The sequence below is a fragment of the Pseudorca crassidens genome, chromosome 17 (assembly GCF_039906515.1).
Source record: "Pseudorca crassidens isolate mPseCra1 chromosome 17, mPseCra1.hap1, whole genome shotgun sequence".
In the NCBI taxonomy this organism is placed as follows: Eukaryota; Metazoa; Chordata; class Mammalia; order Artiodactyla; family Delphinidae; genus Pseudorca; species Pseudorca crassidens.
Window position 1 is genome coordinate 54,782,848 of NC_090312.1, and position 25,480 is coordinate 54,808,327.

Here is a 25,480-nt window from a genome sequence, read left to right on the forward strand (position 1 = left end):
AATAAAAACCAAAGCTCTTTGTATTAGTGTGAAGAAAGGTACTTTTACTAATCTAGGTGCTATGTGTCTTTAATAGCTTAGCGGCCAAAGGAGACTGGAGTTTTGAAAGCAATTGCATATGGTTAGCATTTTTTTTTAGAATTGGTAACATATTGTTGGAAATTTCTAATTAGCTGAGTAAGAAGCATATGTTATAAAATAATTTAAAATTATATATTTTTATCTACATTTTCCACAGGTGTTTTACATTTCTATTTGGTAGTGTCTTGCTTTTTCAAGCCTTTGATCCTAAAAGAGGCTCTGATTTATCTTTCCTTTTTTTTGCTTTCCATTTTCTATGTAACAGACAACTGTGCTTAATGATCTTCATGGTGATGATGAATTACAATCCACTTCTCTCCCTTTATTTTTTACATAGTTGACCTGAAGGTATCACAAGATGGAGGCCAGAAGGATACAAAATGACAAAAAGTGAATATAATTAACATAATAGGTGACGATATGATGGTTAACATGATAGGAACTATGATGAATAGAGAAAAACATACTGAAATTTTTATATTAACTTTTGTAATGATATTTGTCACATTGTTAATGCAAGTTACAAGTGTTGCATTTAATTCTGCATTGTATTTTCAGCTCTAATTTTGTTTGTCCAAAAATTTGGCTACCGAAACTTGAGTTACTAATCTGAAAATATATCTGCATAATATCCTTGTCAAAGATACAAAGGGAAGACTCTAGATTACTCATTATTATAACATGTGGAGATGGAACTACTTTAGCAGAATTAAATGGAAAGTGTATTCTTCATTAATCAATAAATATCATAACTCATTCAGTAAAGTTCATTTTAGCCTCCACTGGTTCCTTTTTATCACTTATTCCTTGTTCTCCAGCCAGTGTGGAAGAACAGTGACTGAGGAGGCTTATGCAAACTCCCAGTATGCAGCTAAAGATGAAGAAGCTCCTATATTTCTGAAAAATTCTTGGGAGAGCAGTTCTGAGCACAAACATTTCATATCAGAATTTAGCAAGTTGGATCTGTTCTATAATATTTCTGTATCTATTTGAGTCATGTTGAAAAGTAGCAGATTTTGAAGTTTGTAATTTTTGCCTAAAACAAATTTATTAAAGTTAACAGCAGGGTAATTCGATAAGATTCTTATTTCCTCTAAGCTAAAGCAGCATGAATTCCTAAAACATTGTGTGGAATAAAATTCATCATAATCTAGATTATTTATCACTGATACTGTAGAAAATAAAGAAGGCAAAGTATTGAAAGGGAGAAAAATTGCTGACCTTGAGGACAAATCGACCTGAATTTGAATCCTGATTCTGCCAATTACCAGTAATATTCCTTGTTATTTATTTAACAATACTAGCTATGCAGTTTCCTCATAAGGAAAACATAGATGGAAGAATCTCCCTTGCATAATTATTATAATGAATGCAAATACCTAATACAATGTCTGAAACCTAGAAATTACTCCAAAATGGTAGCATTCACTATTATTATTAATGTTGGAGGACCCAGACTCCAAGTGGCTTCAAATGATTCACTTTTTGGTAATTGTACTCTTGTGTAATACCCTCCCTCTGTTCATATATGTGAGCTGCACAATGTGACTCACATTTAATGAATAGAATAGGGAAGAAATCATGGTAAACCACTTCCAAGATTATGTTGTAAATGACTGCAGGTTCCATCTCAGACAGTCCTTCTGTCTCTCTCTTACAGTCACTGTGGAGTAAATCAGAAAACATATCACGGGGATACTTAAGCAACATATGGAAAGCCCATGCGATGAGAATAGCATGTCTATCCAAGAGCTAACAGAAGCCATGGCCTACAGAACTGCCCCTAGTCATGACTTTTGACAGCCCAGACAACAGCTTTCCTTTTACAACCGTCATGAGAGATTTTGAGCCAGAACAACCCAGTTAAACTACTCTCAGTTTCCTGAGCCACAGGGTTTGTGAGATAATAAATGACTTTTGTTTTAAACTGCTCATTTGTTATATAGCAATGAAAAACTAGAACAATATTATCATTATTGAAGTTATTTACAAAGAGTGACTGAAAAATCATATTTTAAGGATTTTTCCCAAGACTTTTCAAGTATAAAAACTTACACACAAAATCTTTAATTTTCTACTTCTTTTTTTTTTTACTAAGGATATATTAATAATTTAGTGGAATAAACAAAATCTGCTTCTACACAGCTAAAAATAGCTTTTGGTAAATATTACTTTGTTAGGATAACTAATGAAACAGCATTAGTGATGGAATAAATAGAATCATTAAATACAGTTCAATTCTCATTTCTTAACATTGACTGCCTAAGGTGATGTGATCACAATAAAGCAGATACTAAAAGTTTAAACAATGCGAAAAGAGGAGTAAATAATTTATAGGATTTATACATAGGGTATTAGCATGAAGAAACTGAGAGAGGTAAAAATTAATATAGTTTATTGGGGGACTCTTAAAAGTTAAGCTATGTATTGATGAACAGTGGCAGATGGACTGGGTAAGAAATGTTGAACCAGATTATGGGGGTTAGTTTATAATGGGTTATTTGAACTGTAGTTACTTAGACATCATTTTAGAATTTTGAGCAATGAAGTAATGTGATGATAGTGATGTTTTATCAACACACCCCTTCACACAGCACAGGGTGGTAGGTGTTCTCTAGTGGAGTATAGTTAAGTTCCTCAGAGACTTTTGTATCTCTTATGGATGGCATCTGTTACTGATTAAGCAGGCAGTGGATGATAAATTCTTACTGTGTGTATGGAAACTAAGTTCATGAGCAAACATTAAAGGAAATGATATTCCTTTTGGTGTCAGCATTGTTTCTCTTTTTAATTTTGTGTCATAAGGTTACATAAATGTCTTTTATGTTGGTTTAGTTGATGACGTTTATTCAAGGCAGGTTTTGTGTGTGTGTGTGTTTGTGATAATAAATCAATTGAAAGTCATATTCAGAACAGGGAAAAGACTTTGGGTTCAAACAGAACTAAGTACAAACTTGCCTGTGCCACTTAATCAGCTTTTAAGTCATTTACTCCAAATCTTCCTTTCTTCAGCTGTGATTTGAGGGTAATTATACCTACCTGAAGGGGTTGTTGTAAGGATTAACATTCTGGACCATTGTGGGTACTCTGTGGATATAAATTTTCATTCCCTTTTAGTAAATGAGGAAACTACTTTCCAGTTAATTAGGCCTTTTGCAATTAAAAGGTAATTAGTAGCAAAATAAATCTCAAAATCAGGAGTTTGCATGCCTTGCCTTTTTTTTAAGTCAATATTTGTAATACATTTTTAAGTCTTCCTGTCTGCTGAAGAAATTTCCGAGGCTACACTGAAGTTATTATATGAATTTATTTTCATAGGGTCTGTAAAATCATGAAACATAGGTGCCGTATTCATTGCTTTACTTACAAAACATACAGACACACACACAAATTTGTCAAGACATTTAGGTTATGGTTTCCTTCCAACTCATGTATCCTAGAAAGAAAACATTTTTCAGAACATTTGAAATTCATAAGCACATTGCCAATAGAATATTCTGCCAATTCCTAAGCTAAAACCCCAGACTTTCAAATATTTGTTTGCTAAATAAAATTGAGACAAGCTATTCTGCTACACCTCTGCTGAAGTAATTAAAATATGAGAGCGTTTTTTACACAATATGTTGAATAAATCACAGCCAGATGAAAAACATTTCTATTATTAAAAAAGAAATGTCTTTTTTGCTTTCATTTTCATCTTCTATTTTGGTTTCATCACTTTAAAAGCAAGCTTGAAGAAATTAGATAAGGAAGACACTTAGGTGACATCACATCCTTTTGCAAGATTCAGAAACATTTTTCAAAACTTTCTATGAACAACAGGCCAAGCATGAATCTTCTGAGTTTCTTCATATGTGCCATATAAATGTATATATTTTAAGTTCACTACTTTACTAAAATATTTTTGAAGAACTAGTTCACTTAATGCTCACTATTGTTGGCTACACAAATAAGTATCAAATTTGTGATTCTGCATTTAATTTTTTCTTCACATATGAATGATAATTAATTGCTCAAATAAAATTGTACATTTATCTTATCACTCTTAGAACACAAATATGAATTCAGATCACTGCTCTAAAATGAGCATTGAAGGAAGTCAAACACATTTGCCTTTCACCATTGGTATCAATAGCTGTAACTAGTTATAAATAAATAAATAAATATATATGTATATAATAGGAAGCTTGCTGTAAAAATACATGATTATGTTAAGGTGTTAAGCTTATCATTGTTTCTATATTTTTCACATTTGGTTGGCTTTTACTAAAAAAAAAAATAAGGCAGTCTAGGGAGTGTAAAAAGGAGGATTGCTTTAGAGAAAAACAAAAAAGAAACACCTTTAAAAATAATGTTAATAATTTATATTAATAATTACAATTATTAATTATAATAAATTAATATAAAATATTAATTATATCAATATAAATTAATTATTAAGTTATATTAATAATTATAATTATTAATAATTAATATTAATCACCTTTGGCTCCCCTTGTTGAGCCAAAATAGGTTCTTCTGGGAAAATGCTTCTGTTAGGGAAAAAAGGAAAAACATCAGGAGTTCTGAATGAATCATTAATATATTATGGCTTCTTTACTATAGTCATGGTTGTTTGATTTATTTATTAATGTTTTATAAAAACAAATTTGTTTATAATTTGTTAATAAATCTCTATACAAACACTTGGGTATAGAGAATTGTTTTTGTTTGTTTGCTTTTCTTTTTTTCCTCCTGAAAACAGAAACTATGTATACCTAAACAATCAGGTTCATAACATCACCAAAAATGAATTATCAGGTGGCAGTGAACTAGGAAGAGCAAAATTCAGAAAACCACTCAACTTTTACCCTCCCAGCTTTTAAATTCTCTAATTCTTTAATATGTTCCCATCTTCAGAAAACATGCAGTTGTACTTGAATATGCGTCAGTCGTTTCTGCCCATGTAAACAATATCCAGTGCAAAGAAACACATTGTATGGGTTTACTCTGAGGGCCATATATACCCACTCAAGTGACTCAGTACATGACTAAATCTATTCAGGTCTTCTGTAATAACATTTCACTTGCTTTCCTGTTAATTCCTCCTTGCTACATCCCTCACATTGTAGTTTATATGCTCTTTCTGTGAGGGACTGTATTATAGACCTCAAGAGCAGGTAATTTTAAGCTTACTGTTCTATAATTTTCATTTTCATTTAGGAGGTAAAAATAAACCAGCTAAATACCTGAGTTTATCCAGGTGCCCAAATAAGCCCCACCTCCATCCTAACTCCTTAGGCTTCTTCCTTCCCCATCCTAAAATTACTTTCCCAACATTTTTCTAAGGATTCTGTACATACTTATGATTGGCTTAATAAGTGTTAGGGGAAGTTATCCAAAGTAAAATAAAAACAAAAATTTCTGGTGTCCAAACATGTAGGCTAAAAAAGCAGGAATTTTATGAACAAAACGTATTAATTATTTTGCAAATTATTCTTCTAATATGAAAGTATGAATTGGATTCCAGCATTATGAACGTTTTGATAGATAGGTTGATAGGAGCAGAGGCATGCTGCATGCACAAACTGACCTTGAGCTTGCAGCTGTGTATGCTATTTACAGAGGGCTTGCTTGTTCTAATTCTGCCTCTTTGCATCATAGTAAGCCCAATGCTTTTACTCAAAAAGACCCAACCTACCTCCTTGTTGTGACCCAGCCCTGTTTATTAGAAGTAACATATCAATGCTGTTACAGTAAACCTTTCAAGCACTTCTGCTGTAGGATAAGCTTATGTCAGTGAAGAAACGGATATAGTCAAACACATGTAGGAATCACAATCTAGATGTGCTGGTACAAGCAAGTGAATGAAACTTTTTACAACTTTGTTTTACCATTTCTTGCTAATTATTCATTATCCAGTTGAGCTCAAAAATTGCAGCATAGAGTCAATTTTAGATGCTATGGGAAAATAATGTGAAATATTTATAAAAGGATCTTAAATTGATAACTTTTAAGATCATAACCATTTAGTATACTAAATGGTATACTTTGAAAATTAAAATCTAGGTTCAATTTTTCTATCTTTAGCAGTAATGATAGTAAAATATGAAGCAATTTTTAATGTGGATTTTGGTGTTTAAGGGATTATGATCAACTTTAACTTAATGATGGGAAATAGCATAACTCAAGAAATTATTTCAATCATTCTATCACTCAATTATTTTCCTTTCTAGTTTTCTGTTCCCTTCATCACTGCCTTAGTTTAGGTCCTCATCACCTAATAATTCTGGCTATTAAATCAGTCTTCTAACTGCTGCCTTTGCCTTCAGTCATTTCCCACTGCAATCATACCTGCACACTGATGCCAAATTACCCTACAGCAATATCATCTTTATATTAATTTTTCATGGTATTTGTTGCCTCCTACATAATGATCTAACTCTTAAACCTAGCATTCAGAACTCTTCAAAACTTGATCTTAGCATACTTTCCAACATTGTCACTCATAGATTTTTGATTCAAGACCATGTTTAACCAGTTAGTGCACTAGTTTTTGTAAAGTCAAAACTGATATTTAAATTCCAGTTCTGATACTTAACAGATTTCTGACCCTGGGTAATCCAATGTACTGAAGTTTCAATTTCTTGTCATGTAAAATGGGGAACTTTTAACACAAAACTTTGTAAAGTCTACTAATAATAGGAATAGGAGTAATAATAATAATAGTAGCAGCAGCAGCAGCAGCAACAGCAGCAGTAGTAGTAATAGAAGTAGTCAGAATAGGAGTAATAATAGTAATAGTAACATAGTAGCTGTTAACTACCAGTCTTTAAGCAGTAACCTATGTTTGGGTACTTCACAAAATATTTTATATACACTACATTATTGAATCCACCAACAGCCCTATAAGTAGTTTATTTTAGACCTACTTTACAAATAAAGAAACTGAATCACAGAGAGATTTATAAGTGACTAATCTTTTACAAACAATAGCTAAGTAAGGGTTTTAAATCTGATCTGTCTTAAAGGACTTAAGTGGAGTAAAACTAACTTCAAAATCACATGCAATATTGTGCTAATGCCTTCATTTTTCTTGGGAGAAATTCCGTAGTTTCTCAGATTCTCTGAGGAGCTTGTGAGCCCCCCAAAGCTCGGAATCATTGAGCTAAACTCTCAGTTCCTTAATTAAGAACAATGGACTTGGGAGATTTATCTTTTGAGACTCTGGTACTTCATATTGTCTGGCGCACAGTAGAAAAATCAATTACATGATAGGATAAATTGTTTATCAATGAGTCTATAAATAGTTCCTTGCACATAGTGGATGATTAGTAATTATTCAAAAATATATGTCACATAGTTGCTGCTGATCTGGAAAATTGTAGCACTTAATGACAGGATTGTTATACTAGACATACTTAGAATTATGATTGAATAAATAGTACTTACGGTTCACATATAGTAAAAGGGCATATAATTAAAATCAGTTGCTGAAAAGTGGATTTGCATGTATTATACAATTATTTTTGTTTAGGTAGTCACTAAAATTGACCTCTTTTGCACTGGCTACAGAGAGAGGAATGTAAACCTCCAGAATCATCTTGACCATTAAGTTGAGCTGTCCGGGGGAAAGTATAGCACATATAAACCACACATGAATAAATGATATGGGACATAAATGAGAATGTTCTTAGACTCCTAACTAGGCTCAACAAGAGAAGGAAAAACACTCTTGTTAATATCATGTTGTAGTTGCCCACATCCAATCTCGATTTATTTTTTTAGAAGGACTATTTTGAATGTCGTGAAGACATGCCTAATTTACTAAAAAACAACAGACTTCATATCCAAACTATAGCCTAAATGAATAAAACATTTACCTTGGCCTTGATTATCCCACTATTTTCCTAGGGTTCCAATTTACCTGGCTAAAATAGACCAAAGTTATTTTAATTATATTGATTTACTCTAAAGTCCTTACTAAATTTAAAGCTATAAATGTTTGGTGGTAGCATATCTTTGAAAATACATTTACTGATTTTTGGAGGACCTATTAGATGACTATTTGTTTTCCTTATATTTTAATGGCCTGGTGTTTAATTATGCTTTATTATTGTAGACTAGTGGCATGCTCAAAACCTAACTGCATCCAAACAGGCAAACTCTGTAACAATCCCAGAAACCCTCCTCAATTGCTGAAGAAATGTTTTGAAATATAATTTGAAAATGGAAGTCCTTGTGCTGAACCTTTATCCTAATTGTAGCAGTACTATTTCCTTTTCTTTTGAAAATATTTTCTTTGTTGCAAGGCTTTAAGACTTGAAAATTAGAAGCAATGAAAATGATTAAAACTTTTTGAGCAGCCAGAATTGTACTGAGGAAGTGTTTTAAAATATTAAGTCCAGCATTTATTTAGTGGAGAAAAAAAAAAGAAACTATTGTTACAGATTTTTAGAAAGAGTTCTTATGCAGCAACTGTGCAGCAGCTGTGAGCTTCAAACAGGTGGCTTGATAGGGTGGCCCTTGTCTCCTGGATGCAGACTCTGAAGCCTTGAGCAGATATTTAGGGCTGAGGACAAAGTAGAGAAAGCCACTTCCTCAGCACACATTTTTTTGATTGTGGGCCTAGACTGTAACTGGGCTTAAATCAGTTCTACCGGTTACTAGGTAACTTTGGCCAAATCACACAACCTATGAAAGTCTTCATTTCCTGATCTGTAAAATTGTGATAAAAACAAAATTTAACTAATATGGTAAGACATAGTACATGTGAATTTTTTTTTTTTTTTTTTTTTTTTTTTTTTTGCGGTACGCGGGCCTCTCACTCTTGTGGCCTCTCCCGTTGCGGAGCACAGGCTCCCGACGCGCAGGCTCAGCGGCCATGGCTCACGGGCTCAGCCGCTCTGTGGCATGTGGGATCTTCCTGGACCGGGACATGTCCCCTGCATCGGCAGGCGGACTCTCAACCACTGTGCAACCAGGAAAGCCCAGTACATGTGAATATTAACTGATATTCTTCGTGTTGCTTTTATAACATTTTATAAGAACTTTTTGTTTCCTTTAATTCTAGTCTTGGGACATCATTAACAGTACTATATACAGAAAAATCATTTAAAAGTTTGAGCATATGTGAAAGAAAATTAGATTTGTCATTAAACAAAACTCAATAAAATTTATCTGACACATTTAAATGTTATTCAAAATTGTAACTTTATTGCATTATATTAGCTCGTATATGGTAAACAACTAATAAATTATTGTAATAATAAGCTTTTTTCATAGTTAAGCTATGACCCAATTGAGAGGAAGCATCTAGAGAAGGAGCCAAGGAATCATTCTGAAGCTTGAGGCCCTTGGGGATCAGGTGAAGTGTTGAGGATAGGAAGAGTGGGCAGGAAGAAGGCAAGAGAAGGGCACTAGACCCTTGAGGAACTGGAGGCTTGATGAAAGAGTAGAAGTGGAAATAAGAGACTTAAGAAAATCTTACCCAAGATCATCTTCTATCCCCTTCTATCTTGCAGAACACAGCAATGATCTAACTCTTGTGTGGAGCTGGGCAGCCCGGATGTGGTTTAGAGCCCAACGCTCCTTTGTATGGAGAGCCTGACTGAGCAAGTGAAAGGGAGTGAGAAAGTATGGGTCATGAAGTTTCAATGAAAAATTCAGTGACATAATTCTGGTTCATAATAAATGCTCAAGACATAGTATTTTATTCTTGTTCTTTTTTCACATGTCTACAAGACTCTTCTGGCTCTCCAGCAGGGACCACAGGTTTTACTGTTCACCAAGAAAGAGACCCTTTCTTCAATAAAGTGCAAAGAGAATAGAAATAAAGGTGCAACCAGGGTACAAGGTTTTACACATTTGAAAGAACATATGAGACAGGAAAATAGCTGATATTTTTATCTTTGGAAGTTTTTAGTCACAGACTTTCCCTCAGACTTAGAATTTTTGCCAAACCTTTCAGTTTATGTAGAGATAATTGGACTGGACAATATTTAATACAATTTTTTATCTCAGGATTATTGTACAAATACTCAGATGCTTCAGAGTAGCTTCTTTTTCTACTCAGTTCTTTTCTTTTTTCAGCTTTTCTTTCCTGTTTCCTAATCCTAACCAAATGGTGAGGAATTAGAGTGCTAAAACGTCCCATATTACTTATCTGTTGCTGCATAAAAAATTCACCCCGCAACTTAAAACAACAAACATTTACTATCTCACACAGTTCTGAGGGTCAAGAATCCAGGAGCGCTTAGCTGGGTGGTTTTGACTCAAGGTACATCATGAATGTGCAGTGAAATTATTGGCTGGAGCTGCAATTATTTGAAAGGGCTGGAGAATCTACTTCTAAGCTCACTCATACAGCTGTTGGCAGGAGGCCTCAGTTTTCCACATGTGCCTCTCCCCTCTATATAGGGCTATTTTTACAACATGGGAGCTGGATTCTCCAGAGTGAGTAATGAGAGAGAGAGAGAAATAACCAACAAGGAAGTCATGATGTATATTATGACCTAACGTTGGAAATCAGGTACCTTCACTTCTGTAGTATTCTGCTCTAGCAAGCAGATACAATGAAATACCAGGAGGTGGGAATTATTTGAGCCACCTTGGAGGCTGATCCCATATATTTCTTTAACTTCTCAACTAGCAAAACCAATGTGTGGATAGTGTGAGAGGACAGAGGTTTAAGAGGCCTATCCTATTTAGGCCCATCCTATTTAGAAGGCACTGAAGTAACTACCACTAATCAAAGATTTTATGATGATTTCTGAATTTTATTTCTAGACATGGATTTAAGTATTTTAAATTTACGTATTTAAGTATTTGAAATTATGAATTTTCTCAAATTTGTTCTCAATCATTTAACCTACAAGTAAAAATTAAGAGTTTCTATGCATCAGAAGCTGTCAGGGCAATTATGATATGTGTTACGATCAAGTTATGTACAAAAAGCCAAGGATACACAGAGACAGAGGAACTAAATTTACCTGGGGAGTTGGAGAAGGATTCACAGAAGAGGTGTTTCTGAGTTTTGTTTTAAAAGGTTAATAAGATTTTGTAAGACTGACAAAGAGGTAAACAAGAAGATAAACATGAGAAAAACAAATACAGAGTTTCAGCAAGTTTCAGAAGATAACATACAGAATGATATTATATTTTTAAAGCTATAATTTATTTAAACACACATATTTGATTAAATATAAGTAAGGAATTGAGAAATTCAAACTCAGGTTAGTGATTGCCTCTGGAGGGACTGGGACAGCCACAAGTAAGGGAGAAACCAGAGATAGATTCAATGGTGCTAGTGTTTGAATACGTTTATAGGATTATAGATGTCAGAATCATGTATGACAATTTTACATATGAAATATTGTATAGTCATTTTTGATATTCAGTGTATTTTGTCAGCAGAGGGGACAGCATATGAAGATGCATGGAGGGGTGAACGAGCTTAGAATAAAATATAGAGACATAATTATGACAAGGAAATTATAAATAATGCATTATATTTCATAATATACAGTTCAGTATCCTGAAATTATATTGGAGTATACAAAGGAAAGAAGATTAGAGATTCAATTGAAAGCAACAAACTCAAAACTCAGAATCTTGCAAAAGAAGCAAGTACTATTTCTGTATTAAGAACCAGGAAGCTGATTTGTCCTTTATTGCCTGCATGATGATAAGATCAAGGCATATTACAATTGAGAATCTTGAATCATGTGAATTAATGATAAGTTACAGGAGCAGTTATTATTTTCACCATTAGGAAAGAGGGCTGGTGGATTTTAATTGTCTAAAACTCATCATGTGCCAACAACTTTTGTTCCGAGTGGCATTCAAATCACAGGGTGGTACTTCATTTAACAACTTACCCTTTTAAACTATTGTGAAGCTGCAAGTATGGTTTAATTATATTATTGCCAATCATCTGAAGAATGGTAATTACTTAGAGCTTTTGGCCAGTATTTCTGATTAAAAGTGCTATGGCAAACTCAGTAGGCCATAGGTTCATGTCCTGAGCCTATTAATTTTCTTCTAAAGCTTTACTTTATTCCTTAGATGAGGAATCACTCCACCCTTGGAAAAGATGCTTAGAAAAACTTGACTGATCTGAAGTGAACATGAAATGTAATGACTTTTGCTCTTATCATTTTGATTTACTTTTTTTTTTTCATTTCTCTTACTAGCCAAAAAAAAAAAAAAAAAAAGTGACAAAAGCACTATTTTCCTGTGAGAGATTTGAAATGCTTGTTAATTCAACAAGGTCCAAAATGTTGATGGATAATTAACGGTGATATTTATCTGACCAAGAGTGAGAGAATGAGTTCCTACAAGTTTATCTACAAACAAAGTTCAGGATACATTTTTCCTAGGGAAGGGGACGTGATACACAGGAGGAAATTATGAAGATTAGATTCTTTTCCTTTTGAAGAATAAAGACAAGGCATAATCCCTGTAAAGCCACATTGGGACTTTCTGACAAAGAAGTTGTATCTGTTTTGATAAAAGAAGGTCAGGAGAGTCTAGAGGTATTTTCCAAACCAGCGCTATGGTCTTGCTGAGCTTAGCTGTCACCAGAGCTTCCTGGGAACCTTGAATGCCAACCCTTGAGTTTTCTGCTCTTGGTTCCACTGCCTTGTTTTTCGTTGGTCTTTTGGCTGCTTGATGGATCGTTGTTTTGTAATTAGGTCTGTTTTTTTGTTTTGTTTTGTTTTGTTTTTGCGGTACGCGGGCCTCTCACTGTCGTGGCCTCTCCCGTTGCGGAGCACAGGCTCCGGACACGCAGGCTCAGCGGCTATGGCTCATGGGCCCAGCCGCTCCGCGGCATGTGGGATCTTCCCGGACCGGGGCACGAAACTGTGCCCCCTGCATCGACAGGCGGATTCTCAACCACCGCGCCACCAGGGAAGCCCTAGGTCGGTTTTTGATAAAAATAATTATTTCACTTTTAGCCCACTGATGGCATATTCCAGCCAAATTTTACATGTATTTTCTGGGTGTGAGTATGCCCAGAAGCTGAGCGTATATGTGTCCTACCACTTTGCACCTTATTTGCAGTTGCAGTGTCTCATCTATATCAAATTTGTACCTTAACAAAGATGTCTCTGATATGAAATCACAGAGGTGCTCATTCCAGAGTTGGTGTTAGATGTCTGACATATAAAAATGCCTGTGACTCATCTTCTCCCTACCTTCCTCTCACCTGTGAGTATCCTATGAGAGACAACCTGAAGGCTTTTCCCTATTTTACGTACTCACAAACAGTCTCACAGTTCCTACATCTCTTATTAAATGACTCCCTCCTTCCTTCTGTTTTTTATCTCTGCCTGTGACTAGCACATGCTCACTAGATGATCCCTGATAGCATGTTTCATTGTTTGTTTTTTTTAACTCAAAGTGGCATCTTAAAAAAAATCCTGTTCTCCAGTATCTCTGAACTCCTGTGCCTTTTTATTCTCCACTGTCTGACGTTGTGAAATTCCACTCTCTGTCCTTACTTCCTCAAATCATTATAATTCCTCCTCTAAAAACAAACTTGTTCTGCATTTCCCAACAATGCAGAATGTGGAACTATCTTGCAGGCAGTAGAAAAATAAAAATTTAAGCAAAGACAGTTACCGGAAGTTGTCCTTTCTCCCACTATACATTTTTCCCTATATGCACCCTATAATTTCACTCCCTGTTTCGTCCTTAAGTCATGTTCTTTAATTCCTTTAAATGCATTCTTAAGGTAATAATAATCTCTTATATTTGACATTTTGGGATCATGAGTTTTAATTTTAGGCTCTTTCTTCTCTTTGTATCTGTCACCACAGAAGAATAACAGCCCCAACTCATTGATGCTCATGTGGTTTGACTAAACTTTTGGAATTTACAAATATACATGGAGGACTGGCTCTTTTCCTCAGGAGCTGAGTTATGATGATCCAGGAGTGGACAACATGTAGAGGCCATTAGCAGGGGTTTGACTGAACAAAGTCAGACAAAGTATCTCTGAGAGTTTGCGCTAAATAGATTTACTGTGCACGTTTACTACTAGTGGAAGAGATTTTTTTTTATTTTCAGTGAGAAACAGACCCTCTAAGATAAATACGTTTTGTTCAGATTATGTATGAATTGATTAGAATTTGTATTTACAGAGCTAAGATTCCTAGTTTTCATGACTGCTAGCCTATGACTTTTATTTTACATTATTATAGGCTACTAAGAAAGAGAAGCCTTAGTCTAGGAGTTATAATAACCTAAGTTCTTGTCACAGCTCTGTAAATACAAAGATTTGCTATTCTTGACAAGATTTGTCCCTTCTATGCCATAATTTACTCATCTGTGTAAAAGTAGGTATTGTAACTACCCTATATTTTTTGCTGAATTCTTAGAATTATGTTCACTATGAAGGTTACATAAGTGAGATATAGTATATTACATGCTTTCTAATTGGAAGAATATTTCAACAGCAGTAGTAGCAATTTCTGATGCTAATGTTCTTTCTTCAACTTTTATTCTTTATTCTTCTCTTTCAGTTTCTAAATTTCTGTGACTTCACTATCATCACCTCCCCACCACCAACCCCCCTTTTTAAAATCACATATTGGATTTTGCCCATAGATAATCCAATGATAAAATCACACTGATAGTTGAAATAAAAAGTTCCCCTTATTTTTCTTGGGTAAAATTTTGATAACACCAATTGTCCTTGTCAATTCTATACTTGGATATTAGTTATAATAGTGTCTTTTCTTCTCATTTGCACAGGAAATGACTTATTTCTTGTAGCGGTTCATGAACTGGGACATGCTCTGGGACTGGAGCATTCCAATGACCCTACTGCCATCATGGCTCCATTTTACCAGTACATGGAAACTGACAACTTCAAACTACCTAATGATGATTTGCAGGGCATCCAGAAAATATATGGTAGGTTACCACTGATTCTATTTGGTTAATCCTATAGTGAAGTGCAGAATTTCTGCTCTGTTTTCTTTGTTGAGATAGATGCTCTAAGTATATTAGAGAGATAAATACTGAAAAAAAAAATCTGGTCTATTGACAAAAGTCTTCTATCAATCAAGTTTGGTTGGCAACAATCCCAGATATCTTAATATGCAGATAATGGGAAAGTCTAGGCACTGATAAACTTTTCTTACTGAGTTTAATTGAAACCTGAAATTATAATAAAGGTCAGTTAAGCTTTAGTATTTAAAATTCTGGTAAAAATGTAATAAATAAATATAACCAATAAAAACAATGAGTCATAGAAGGCTTTCATATAAGATACTGAGACTTTGGTAGAAGCTGACAGATTGATTCTCAGTTTATGATATTTGATGGTTGATAGATGCTAGACAAATCACTTTGGAAAATGCTGAAAATACTCTTGTGTGATGGATGTAACAAAATGAACTCAAAAACATGTAATTATTGACTAAGAGGTAAAAGGTAACAAATAGCTACGTTTACTAACACATAATTCACAATAAATTTCTAGTAGAGTAAAATAATTTTAATTTATGGGGTTCAGTCAATGAATGCAAGGTAAGACAAAAGGAAGAAACACTATTACACATATTTACTATAATCCTAACTCCCTCAATAGGACAATTGACCTTTATAAAGACATTTATTCCACACAAAATTGTTAAGAACTTGACATTTATTATTAACATATAGAGAATATGCTTTACTAAATTAATGAAGTGAAGCTTTCATTTTACAATACAAAAACAAATGTGTGCTGTCTGTAATATTCAGTACTCAGAAGATGTCATTTGCATTTTTAAATATCACAGTTTAAGTTCACTAATCTGTTTTGCATTCATGAATTTTTCAAGTTCAATGTCTCAGTGGTGACCATTCTCTCAAGGTTAACATTAGTTTTGGAAAAAAAGGTCAACTTTTGTGCTGCTCTTTATTTGGGGGATACTGAGAAAAGAGAAATGTCTGGGACTCAAAACTAAATAGCTCATATGTTGAATGAGCTAGCCAATGCCTATGTGTGTGTCATCAGAAATTCTGCCAAAGTAGTTAACTGAAAGGAGGCTCTTTCTCATGACCTCATGAATTAGTAGTCTAGACTGAAGGTCTGCAAAAGAGTATTCTTTCCATATCTAAATAATAAGTGTGAACAGCTCTGTATTTCTTTTTAAAAACATAAATCCCTTGAGAAATGATGCTTTACATCTGTACCAAATTACATCTATAAACTTTGGCTTGATTTAGAAACCTCTTTTTAGAAATACTTCTTTACATTAATATTTTATTAGTGGTGTTTTAATCAATAGGTGTTTTAGATTCAGTATTCAAATGAAACACTCTTCTAGCAATCTGTGAAAACATTTCATTAGAAGAAAATAATGAAAGTCAGGAAAAGTTGATAAAATACAGTTAGATATATAGGGATAGAATAAACTTTGATTTGTTAATGAGCTATTAACAATATTAGAAATATTTGCATAGAATCGTCTATCAAAATCTAGGATTAACTTTGGTGGAGCTTACATGCATGGTTCCAGTATTCATTTTAATTTATTTATAATTAATACACTACCTACTTCCAAAAAATTATTTGAAAGCAGACTTTCCAATAAGGGCTGTGGTGAAGCTATTTTAAAAATCATTAAAAATTAACAAAGAAGGCCTAGTTACTTGGATCCAGAATTCAGCACAATAAAGACAGTTTCCGATAGACTTAGCAATGGTTTGTTGGGTAAGATGGTTTGTTTTTTCAGGAAGTATACAATCTTAAAGACCTCTTAACTTGCTTAGTCTGAACCCTCCACTGATAAGTGATTGTCCTATGTAGCATATTTTCCAGCACTATTCCAGTTTTAAGTGAGCCAAGTGCTGTCCTCATATTTTCAAAAGGTCCACCTGACAAGATTCCTCCACCAACAAGACCTCTACCGACAGTGCCCCCACACCGCTCTAATCCTCCAGCTGACCCAAGGAAGAATGACCGGCCCAAACCTCCCCGGCCTCCCACTGGCAGACCTTCCTATCCTGGAGCCAAACCCAACATCTGTGATGGGAACTTTAACACTCTAGCTATTCTTCGCCGTGAGATGTTTGTTTTCAAGGTAGGAAGCTGTGATTTTTTTTTTTTTAACGGTAGATCAAGTGTCTACAGTGTCGCTTTAGAAAACAAGTTCTCATTCATTCTAACACCACCTTCCCAGACCTCTCACAGTTAGAAGTTTCAAAAAAAGTATCTTAAAATAAAATGCACAAATGGGCTTAAATGTCTAGCAGAAAATTGTTGTAACATTCTATTTTGGGAATGCATTTATGTCAGCAAAAGCTAAAATGCCTAGAAATGTGAGGCTAAAAAGTGCTGCATGTTATGAACAGATAAAAAAGCATAATTTAAATCATGAATAGGAACTAATAGAGATGATTTGCTTGGGAGCTTAGCCACTTCCAGGCGTACTGCAGCTACTCTATCTTTGGTTTGCACATCTTTATGAGATCCTTATAATTTCACTAGACAGTTAAAGCATTTTTTTTTAAGAGGAGTATTGATCATTTTGTTCAGGATCTACTGGTAGCCATTTACGTTAAATCTCCTCTATGAGACCATCACTTTGATTTTACATATACATTTTGTTGTTTTCTTTAGGCACGCATTTATAGCTATCTAATTTATATTGTTTTTTAAAAGGTTACAAGCTAAAACTAATTTTACATTTTGCTAAATGTGCTTTTCAGTGACGTTGATTTCTCCAACAATAACACTAAAAAACAGTGTATCAAAATAAATTATATATACTAAAAAGTGAATGTAATGTAATACTGAAAAATATTTTCCCCTCAATGTTTATAAACCAATCTTAAAGATTAATGAAAACTGTAAGATTTATGTTGGTATTAGGGCACTAAAATAGCTACATTTTACCAATATCATCCATTTAAAAATAAAATAATGTGCTCTCTTTTTCATTAGACATGTATCAATAAATATTGAAATATTGCCCTACTTATCCTATCTACCAGAGGCCATACTTTGAAAATATAGATATTACATAATTTTTAATAGGCAAAGTACTTTATTTCCTATATTGGAAATTAAGATTTGGATTTAATATAATATGCACAAGAGCATCATAATTTCCTGGAAAAAAATCAATGCTTTTCTTCAAACACATGAATAGATTTTTGAATTTTATAAATGCCCTGCAGTGCTTAGTTAGATATCTCCCCTTTAATTTAAGTAGATTAATAAGTTTAAATTCAAGGAGTAAAGAAAAAAGGCTTACTATATATATATGTGTATATCTATATATATGTATATATAGATATACACATATACTCATACTCATTGTGGCTAAGCCCACAGCAACTAGTTGAAATGAACACAAAATGCATTAATTTGTTTATTCTACAAGACACCAAATGACAACTGAAAGATTTTTTTTTCACTGTTTTGGCAGAATTTCCACATCCAAGCTTTGTACCTTTATATGCTAATATCACCAAAGTGGTGTCAACTTTATCTGAGAATAAGATATGAAATTGACTCTGGGTACATTCATTTCATTCTTCTTGTCTGTCTAATTAGATTGCCAATCTCAGAAGAGACCAGTATCTTCATGTCTAATGATCATTTTTACCAACTTTTTGCTCTGCACATTGTGGGAGATTAGTGAGTGCTCTGATTGACAAAAGAAGATCCTGTGATGGCTGGTTCTTGGAATCAGGAATGAGTAACAAGCACACAGACCAATTCTCAAATAAAATACAGTGGCCACTATTTTCAATGTCAAAGCAAGTGTATAAAGAAACATGAGTAAGGCCTGCTTCTCTAAACTCTCATGGCACCTTGGATTCCTTAATCAAAACTCTCTGCAGGACAGAGTTCCTAAACTCTGTCTGCATTTAATTTCTTTGTTTCACTAGCCCCTCCTCTCTTTCTGAGAATAGGTTCTGTAGAAGATATCTTCTGTACAATTTTTGTACTCATCTCCTCTTTCATATAATGAGTATGTATGCCCAGGGTAGTTTACCAGGTCCCCAGGATGTATGAATAGAAAGTAACACCCCAGTCTTTATGGAGCTCATACTCCAGGAGTGAAGACAAACATAAACCTAAGTACTTTTAAGATACAGGAGGAAACGACATGAAGAGAAAGAACTGAAGTCCAGTTGAGTAGGTCAAAACAACTTGACTGAGAAAAGGCTTATGCTGAATTTTGAGAGACACTTCTTAGGCACATTAAAAAGATTGGTATTTGACGTACTAAAATGTTGATGTACTGCGGGAGAGAAGATAGACATATTAACTCTAGTGCAAAGTGATAAATGTTATAAATCAGAAATATACAAGATTTGATCAAAGGGAAAAGAGGATGATTGAGTGACACCTGCTCCTGGTTAATAGCTGCGTGGATTGGGTAACTAATATGTACCTGAATGTAAGCTAGGCACTTTACATTGATAATCTCTAAGCCTTATAATAACAGTGCAAGATGAATAGTATTCTCTGTTTTACAAATGTGAAAACTGAAAATCAGGGCTTCCCTGGTGGCGCAGTGGTTGAGAGTCCGCCTGCCGATACAAGGGACACGGGTTCGTGCCCCGGTCTGGGAAGATCCCACATGCTGCGGAGCGGCTGGGCCCGTGGGCCATGGCCGCTGAGCCTGCGCGTCCGGAGCCTGTGCTTCGCAGCGGGAGAGGCCACAACAGTGAGAGGCCTGTGTACTGAAAAAAAAAAAAAAAAAAAAAAAACAAAACTGAAAATCAGAAAAGTTAAGTAGTCAGTAGTTGAATACAGGTCTACTTGATTCCAGAAACCTATGTCTTCCACCTTAAGTTTTACTAACTGAAAGAGGTAGGGAAAGCTTCAAAAGAAAGGTGGACTTTAAGATATATTTTAAAATAGTAAATATTCAAGAAATATTTATTAAACTCATGTTGTGAGGCTCTGTTTTAGGCACTGGCAGTGTAGCAGTTAAAACACACACACACACACACACACACACACACACACACACAAACTACAGGCTAGACCTTAGTTTCTTGGCGCTTACATTCTAAGTTTTCAGAGTGGACATGTGGTTGAGAGTGCTTCACACAGAGGTTCTGCACCTGCCATGGAAGGCTGTGGGAGGGCATCCACATTGATTGAGCCCCCCAAATCTTGCTTTTCTCTGTTAATGACTGCTGGCCTTTTAACTTCTCTCTCTATACCTACATGATCTAGACTACCTTCACTTCTAAATTAACGTCGTTTTCCCCATACCTGATCTTCCCACCTGAAGTTACTCTCTGTCAGTCTGTCTTGTGCACACCTACTTTTTAAATATTCCTTCAATATGATCACCATTAGTTTTTATAGTTTGTTCCTTTATGGCTATCCCTTCAAGTACATTTTAAGATCACCCACTCTTTGATCACACTTTTAATAATGTAACAATTTTCTACTTTTCTTCATTACTAATTCTTTATGCAAACTGGAAACCTCTTTATCTCCTCAACCCTTAACCACTACACTCATTTCACATTAGTTTTACTACCTCAGGCCTCTCTGCCAGTCTCTGCATATCCATAACTTCCATTCTCAACATCTTCCACATGTCCCAACCTCTTTAACTATTCTTCAACCCCAAATCTCTTTCTAGTGATTTTTATATTTATTCTCTACATCCAATTAGCATGCTTTTTATTTCTATATTCTCTATTTCTCATTTTAATGTGCTTCTTCACTAGATTATAAACTTCAGAGTAGGGATTGGTTCATATGGACTTTGTGGTGCCCGAGCAAATGAATAGGGATCTCAGTATAATATGCATTTAATGAAACTATAGCTATATCATGTTTATACAACAGTAATCAACAGATAGGACATTACTGAATGTATTTCATTCTGGTAGTTCATTATTCCTTGCCCAAGATCTCCATGAGTATTATTTACTTCAATTCTATATGTATGATTTTTAAGTAAAAAATAAGAAAATATAGATATAAATAAAAGGTAATATCATCAAGTAATTTTGTTTTCTAATTGGAAGGAGACTTTTTTTTAAATAGGAGTTTCAGCATAAATCTTTGGGTAGCAATCTTCTTCTTAGGGGATTTGATATACATTGAGCTTCCCAGGCACTCATTTATTTATAGTGACTTCACCTGGATATACTTTCTATATGGGAATATAAATAAATTATATATATATACAATATATTTTATATATTATATATAAATGTATATTTTTATATAATATATTATTATAAATACCATTTTCATATATTATTTATTTATGCATGGGAAAGTTAAGCTTTCCATGCAGCTTCATAATCTTTGGGGAAAGTAAAAACCTAAAGAGAGAAAATGAAAATCAAAAAAAAGTGCCAAGGAACAGAGAAACAAAATAGCAATAACAGAAGAAGCTCTGCCCTTACTTTATAGAAGGTGATTTTTAAGAGTGTTCCCTGAAGAGTGTAAGCTGCTGTTGTGACTGGGTTCACAACAATAATAAAAACTGATTGTTCAAATGAATACTCTCAAAGTTCCTTTGGACAAGATAAAAACATTGAATATTTAGTTATTGTGGTATGAAAGAGAATGGAAAGCAGAATTAGTCAACCTTGTAGAGGATATGTTTCAGTACACTGTATATTGTTACGTATGGAAGAATGCAGTGTTAAATATATATATTCTTCTTAAAGCTGAGGACAGTAAGAAAAACTATAAACAGCACCTAAAGTTCTTAGAGCTCAGAAAAAAAAAAGGCAAAAGAAAAGAAAAAGGATGATTCCATTGGACTACTGACTAGTTCTTTACATCAAAGGGAACAAGCAAAAGTCAGTGCTTTAAACTGGAGCTAGAAAGGATAGTGTTAAGAGGCAAAGGTGAAAGCTGTATGGAAGAGCATTCAAGGAAATACAGTAAAGGGTCTTCACAATTAATATAGAAAACCAAGCTCACAGCCCTGAGTAAAGAAAGCATTTCATCATTTATTCAAAAAAAAAGGAAAAGAAAAGGAAGGAAAAAAACCAGAAATCATTTGGTTCCTTTTACTTTGTCAAATGTTTGTCTGTTCATTTGTCACAAAATGATTTGTTCTTAAATATGACCAGCTTCATTTACAACCACCTACTGAAGAATCATAGTTATCATTATTTCCATAGAAACAGATTTATTAACACTAGTTAACTGAAAGTACATTTAACCAAGTCTAGTAAGTACAAAGTATGATCCAATTTCATGTGCAATATAGTTTTGTTTCATAAAAGAAAAGATGTTATATGAGAGAGTGAGAAGAAAGATACTTGTTCAAAGAGATAAATTATATTTCCATAATGTTGATTTGTGACTAAACTCCTTTCAATTGATCAGAATTGAACTTTGTGACTCTTCTATTCAGTAGTTTATAATCTCTTGGTATTTAATGTCAATTCGCTTCTTATTCTATGCTACACATCTCCCATGGAGCAATATTTGCTCCTTTCATTCATTTTTATTTTATTTTAAAATGTTTCTTCCTTTGTTGAATATTCCTCTGTTTCAACTTTATTGTCCTTGAAATCTGGAACTGTGCCTTTCTCACATCACTTGTATAACTATATCACATTACTCACACAGAATATTTCTTCAATTTTTCAAGTGTATATTTTGCCTTTTCTGTATGTATGCCATTGAACTTTTGGAATTAAAAGTTGAAAATATGATTTTTCCTTTAAAATGCTTACATTTTGTCAGGGAAAGGACAACGTGTAATTATCAATCAGAAATTGTTCCTTTAAATTGAAGCCCACAAAACAGAGAACAATAATGGCCCTTTATACTTAAGAGAATATTGGCTTAAGCCTGGGAATAATAAGATAATAGAAATAACTGTGGAGTCCAGGTGGTAACTTACCAATAAGCAGTGTGATCCAGAATAAGAAGAAAACCCAAATGTCAAAATCACTGAACATCTTTGGTCAGCTTTGAAATATCCAACATACAGACCTATAGGCTCAGAGAAGTGAGAAGAGGAAGCACTTGAGAGTTGCATACTAAGGTTCCTACTTGACCTCTCCACTCAGATGCCAAATTCAACATACTTAAACTTGAGCTACTGATCTTCCTTTATGAACCTACTCCCCTGCTTCTCTTTTTCCATTCAAAATAAGGGCAACTCCATCGTCCCATTTATTTAGTAAATAAAACCTAAGGATAAAGCCAAATCCTGTTGGCACCCACTTTTCTCCCCTTCCACTGCCACAGTCCTAGCCAAAGGTACCATCACATCTCACCTTCATATTGGAATATCCTCCACATTCGTTCCCTTGTTTCCTCCCTTGCCCCATCCTTCCAACCTATTGTCAGTTCTGCATGCAGAATGATCCTGTAAAATCATGCATCAGATCATATAACTGCACTGTCTAAAACCCTTCAATGTCTGCCAAGGTTCCTATCAAACAATCCCACTTCTTGGTATGTATCCAAACGGGGTGGGGAACACTATCTCAAAGAGGTATCTGCACTCCCATGTTCGTTACAGCGTTATTCACAGTAGCCAAGGTATGGAAACAAGCTAAGGGTCAACAAGATGAGTAGATAAAGAAAGTGTGACGTATACATATACATATATATACAATGGTATATTATTCACCTTAAAAGAAGAAGGAAATCCTGCCATTTGTGAGGCTATGGATGAATTTAGAGAACATTATGCTTAGGGAAATAAGCCAGACACAAAAAGACAAATATTGCATTATCTCGCTTATATGTAGAATGTGAAAAAGTTAGACTCATAGTAACAGAGAGTAGAATGGTGGTTACCAGGGGCTGAGGGGTGGAGAAATGGGGGATGTTTGTCAAAAGGTAAAACTTTCATTTATAAGATGTATTTCAGTTATAAGATGGAGTAGCATGGTGACTATAAACAAATAATGCATCATTTACCTGAAATTAGCTAAGAGGGTAAATCTCAAGTGTTCTCACCACAAACACACACACACACACACACACACACACACACACATACATACACAGATTGATAACTATGTGAGGTGATGGATATGCTTATTAGTTTGATTGTAGGTAATCATTTCACAATGTATACTTATATCAAATCATCAAGTTGTGCACTTTAAATATATACAATTTTTATTTGTCAATAGTACCACAATAAAGTTGGGGGAAAAAAAAATTATTTCAGGTGCCCACAAGGCTCCATGATCAGCCGTTTTCACTCTCCCCTCTGATATCACCTCCATTTTCTTACTCCAATCACTTTTACTCACTCAATTCCAGGCACACCTGTCTCCCCTCTGTTCCTTGAACTTGCCAGGCTTTCTTGTCTTTGCAGGTCTTTCCCTATCAAATACCAAATATTCACATTATCTTCTAGATTTTTGCTGCTATGTGTAAAAGTCAGAAGACTCTCTCCAACCTCTAGTACTGTCCAAACTGTCTGTTGTTACATAGGTCCACATGGGGCTAGATATATGAAAGGGAACAATATTTGTAGAAATTCAGAAACGTTTATTGTGAGTTATATAAATTTTGTGCCATTTTTGTGACCCCAAAGAATTGATTTGTCTTTTACAGTTGGACGAATTCTCTCCCAGCTCTCAACTTAATGATTCACTCATTCCCATTGCACAGTGGTGTGTCATTGTTTACATCAGTATAGGATAATACTTAAAATCCTATCTCTAGATGTTAGAGATAAACTTGGAGTCAGATCCTTCTTGTCATAGGCTCCAAGCAAGGACTGTATCTACTCCTCTATTTACTGCTGAATTGCACAGTGCTCTGAACATAGTAGACAATAAATATTTGTTAAATAACTTACATTCCACAATGGCTAATAAATTCCACCATAGGTATGTAGTAAGTTCAGGAAATGGTAGCTATTATATAACAAGACAGACTTGTCATTTTGAATTACTCGTTATATTCACTAACTCAAATTCCCATGTTATTTGAAATTATCTTAAAAAGTAACTTTTAGCTGAATAAAGATCACAAAAAATGGCTCTAATTCTTAAGATATAAGGGAAAGGAATGGAAGACTTTTTTATTGTTGTTGTTTATATCATATGACTCCATAAAATGATTAAAAATATTTTGTTAGCAGAGTATTCAAAAAGTATTTTACAAACAAAGAAACAAAAATACTTAGAGAAATTGCACAGAATAATCTAAAATTACTCTGTGTCAGAGCTTAATTCTGTACTGCCAGGAAGTATTACCTGATAATATTAATAGTACTTTATAACTGGGGCTAGACTCACATTAGGACAAAGTGAGAAATTGCCAACACAGTATAGGCAGAGAATTAAATAAAATTTCCTTGCACCACAAAATCATAGTATTTCAAATATTTTAGGTAAACATTTTAGGCAGCAACTGGAATTATGTGTAATACTGCATTTTAATGTCAATATTAATTTTTTCAAAATACTTGTATTTAATTATGATTTAAAATTT

At 34.2% G+C, this 25,480-nt stretch overlaps 1 protein-coding gene across 1 annotated transcript in view; it reads left to right on the top strand.

Annotated features, from left to right (window-relative positions):
• MMP16 (matrix metallopeptidase 16) overlaps positions 1–25,480 on the top strand; it is a 358,158-nt gene that overhangs the window by 223,018 nt on the left and 109,660 nt on the right. Inside the window, exons 5-6 of the mRNA XM_067711935.1 lie at positions 14,821–14,982; positions 16,930–17,141. Coding sequence (XP_067568036.1) covers positions 14,821–14,982; positions 16,930–17,141 — 374 coding nt within the window. The remainder of the gene's footprint in view (positions 1–14,820; positions 14,983–16,929; positions 17,142–25,480) is intronic.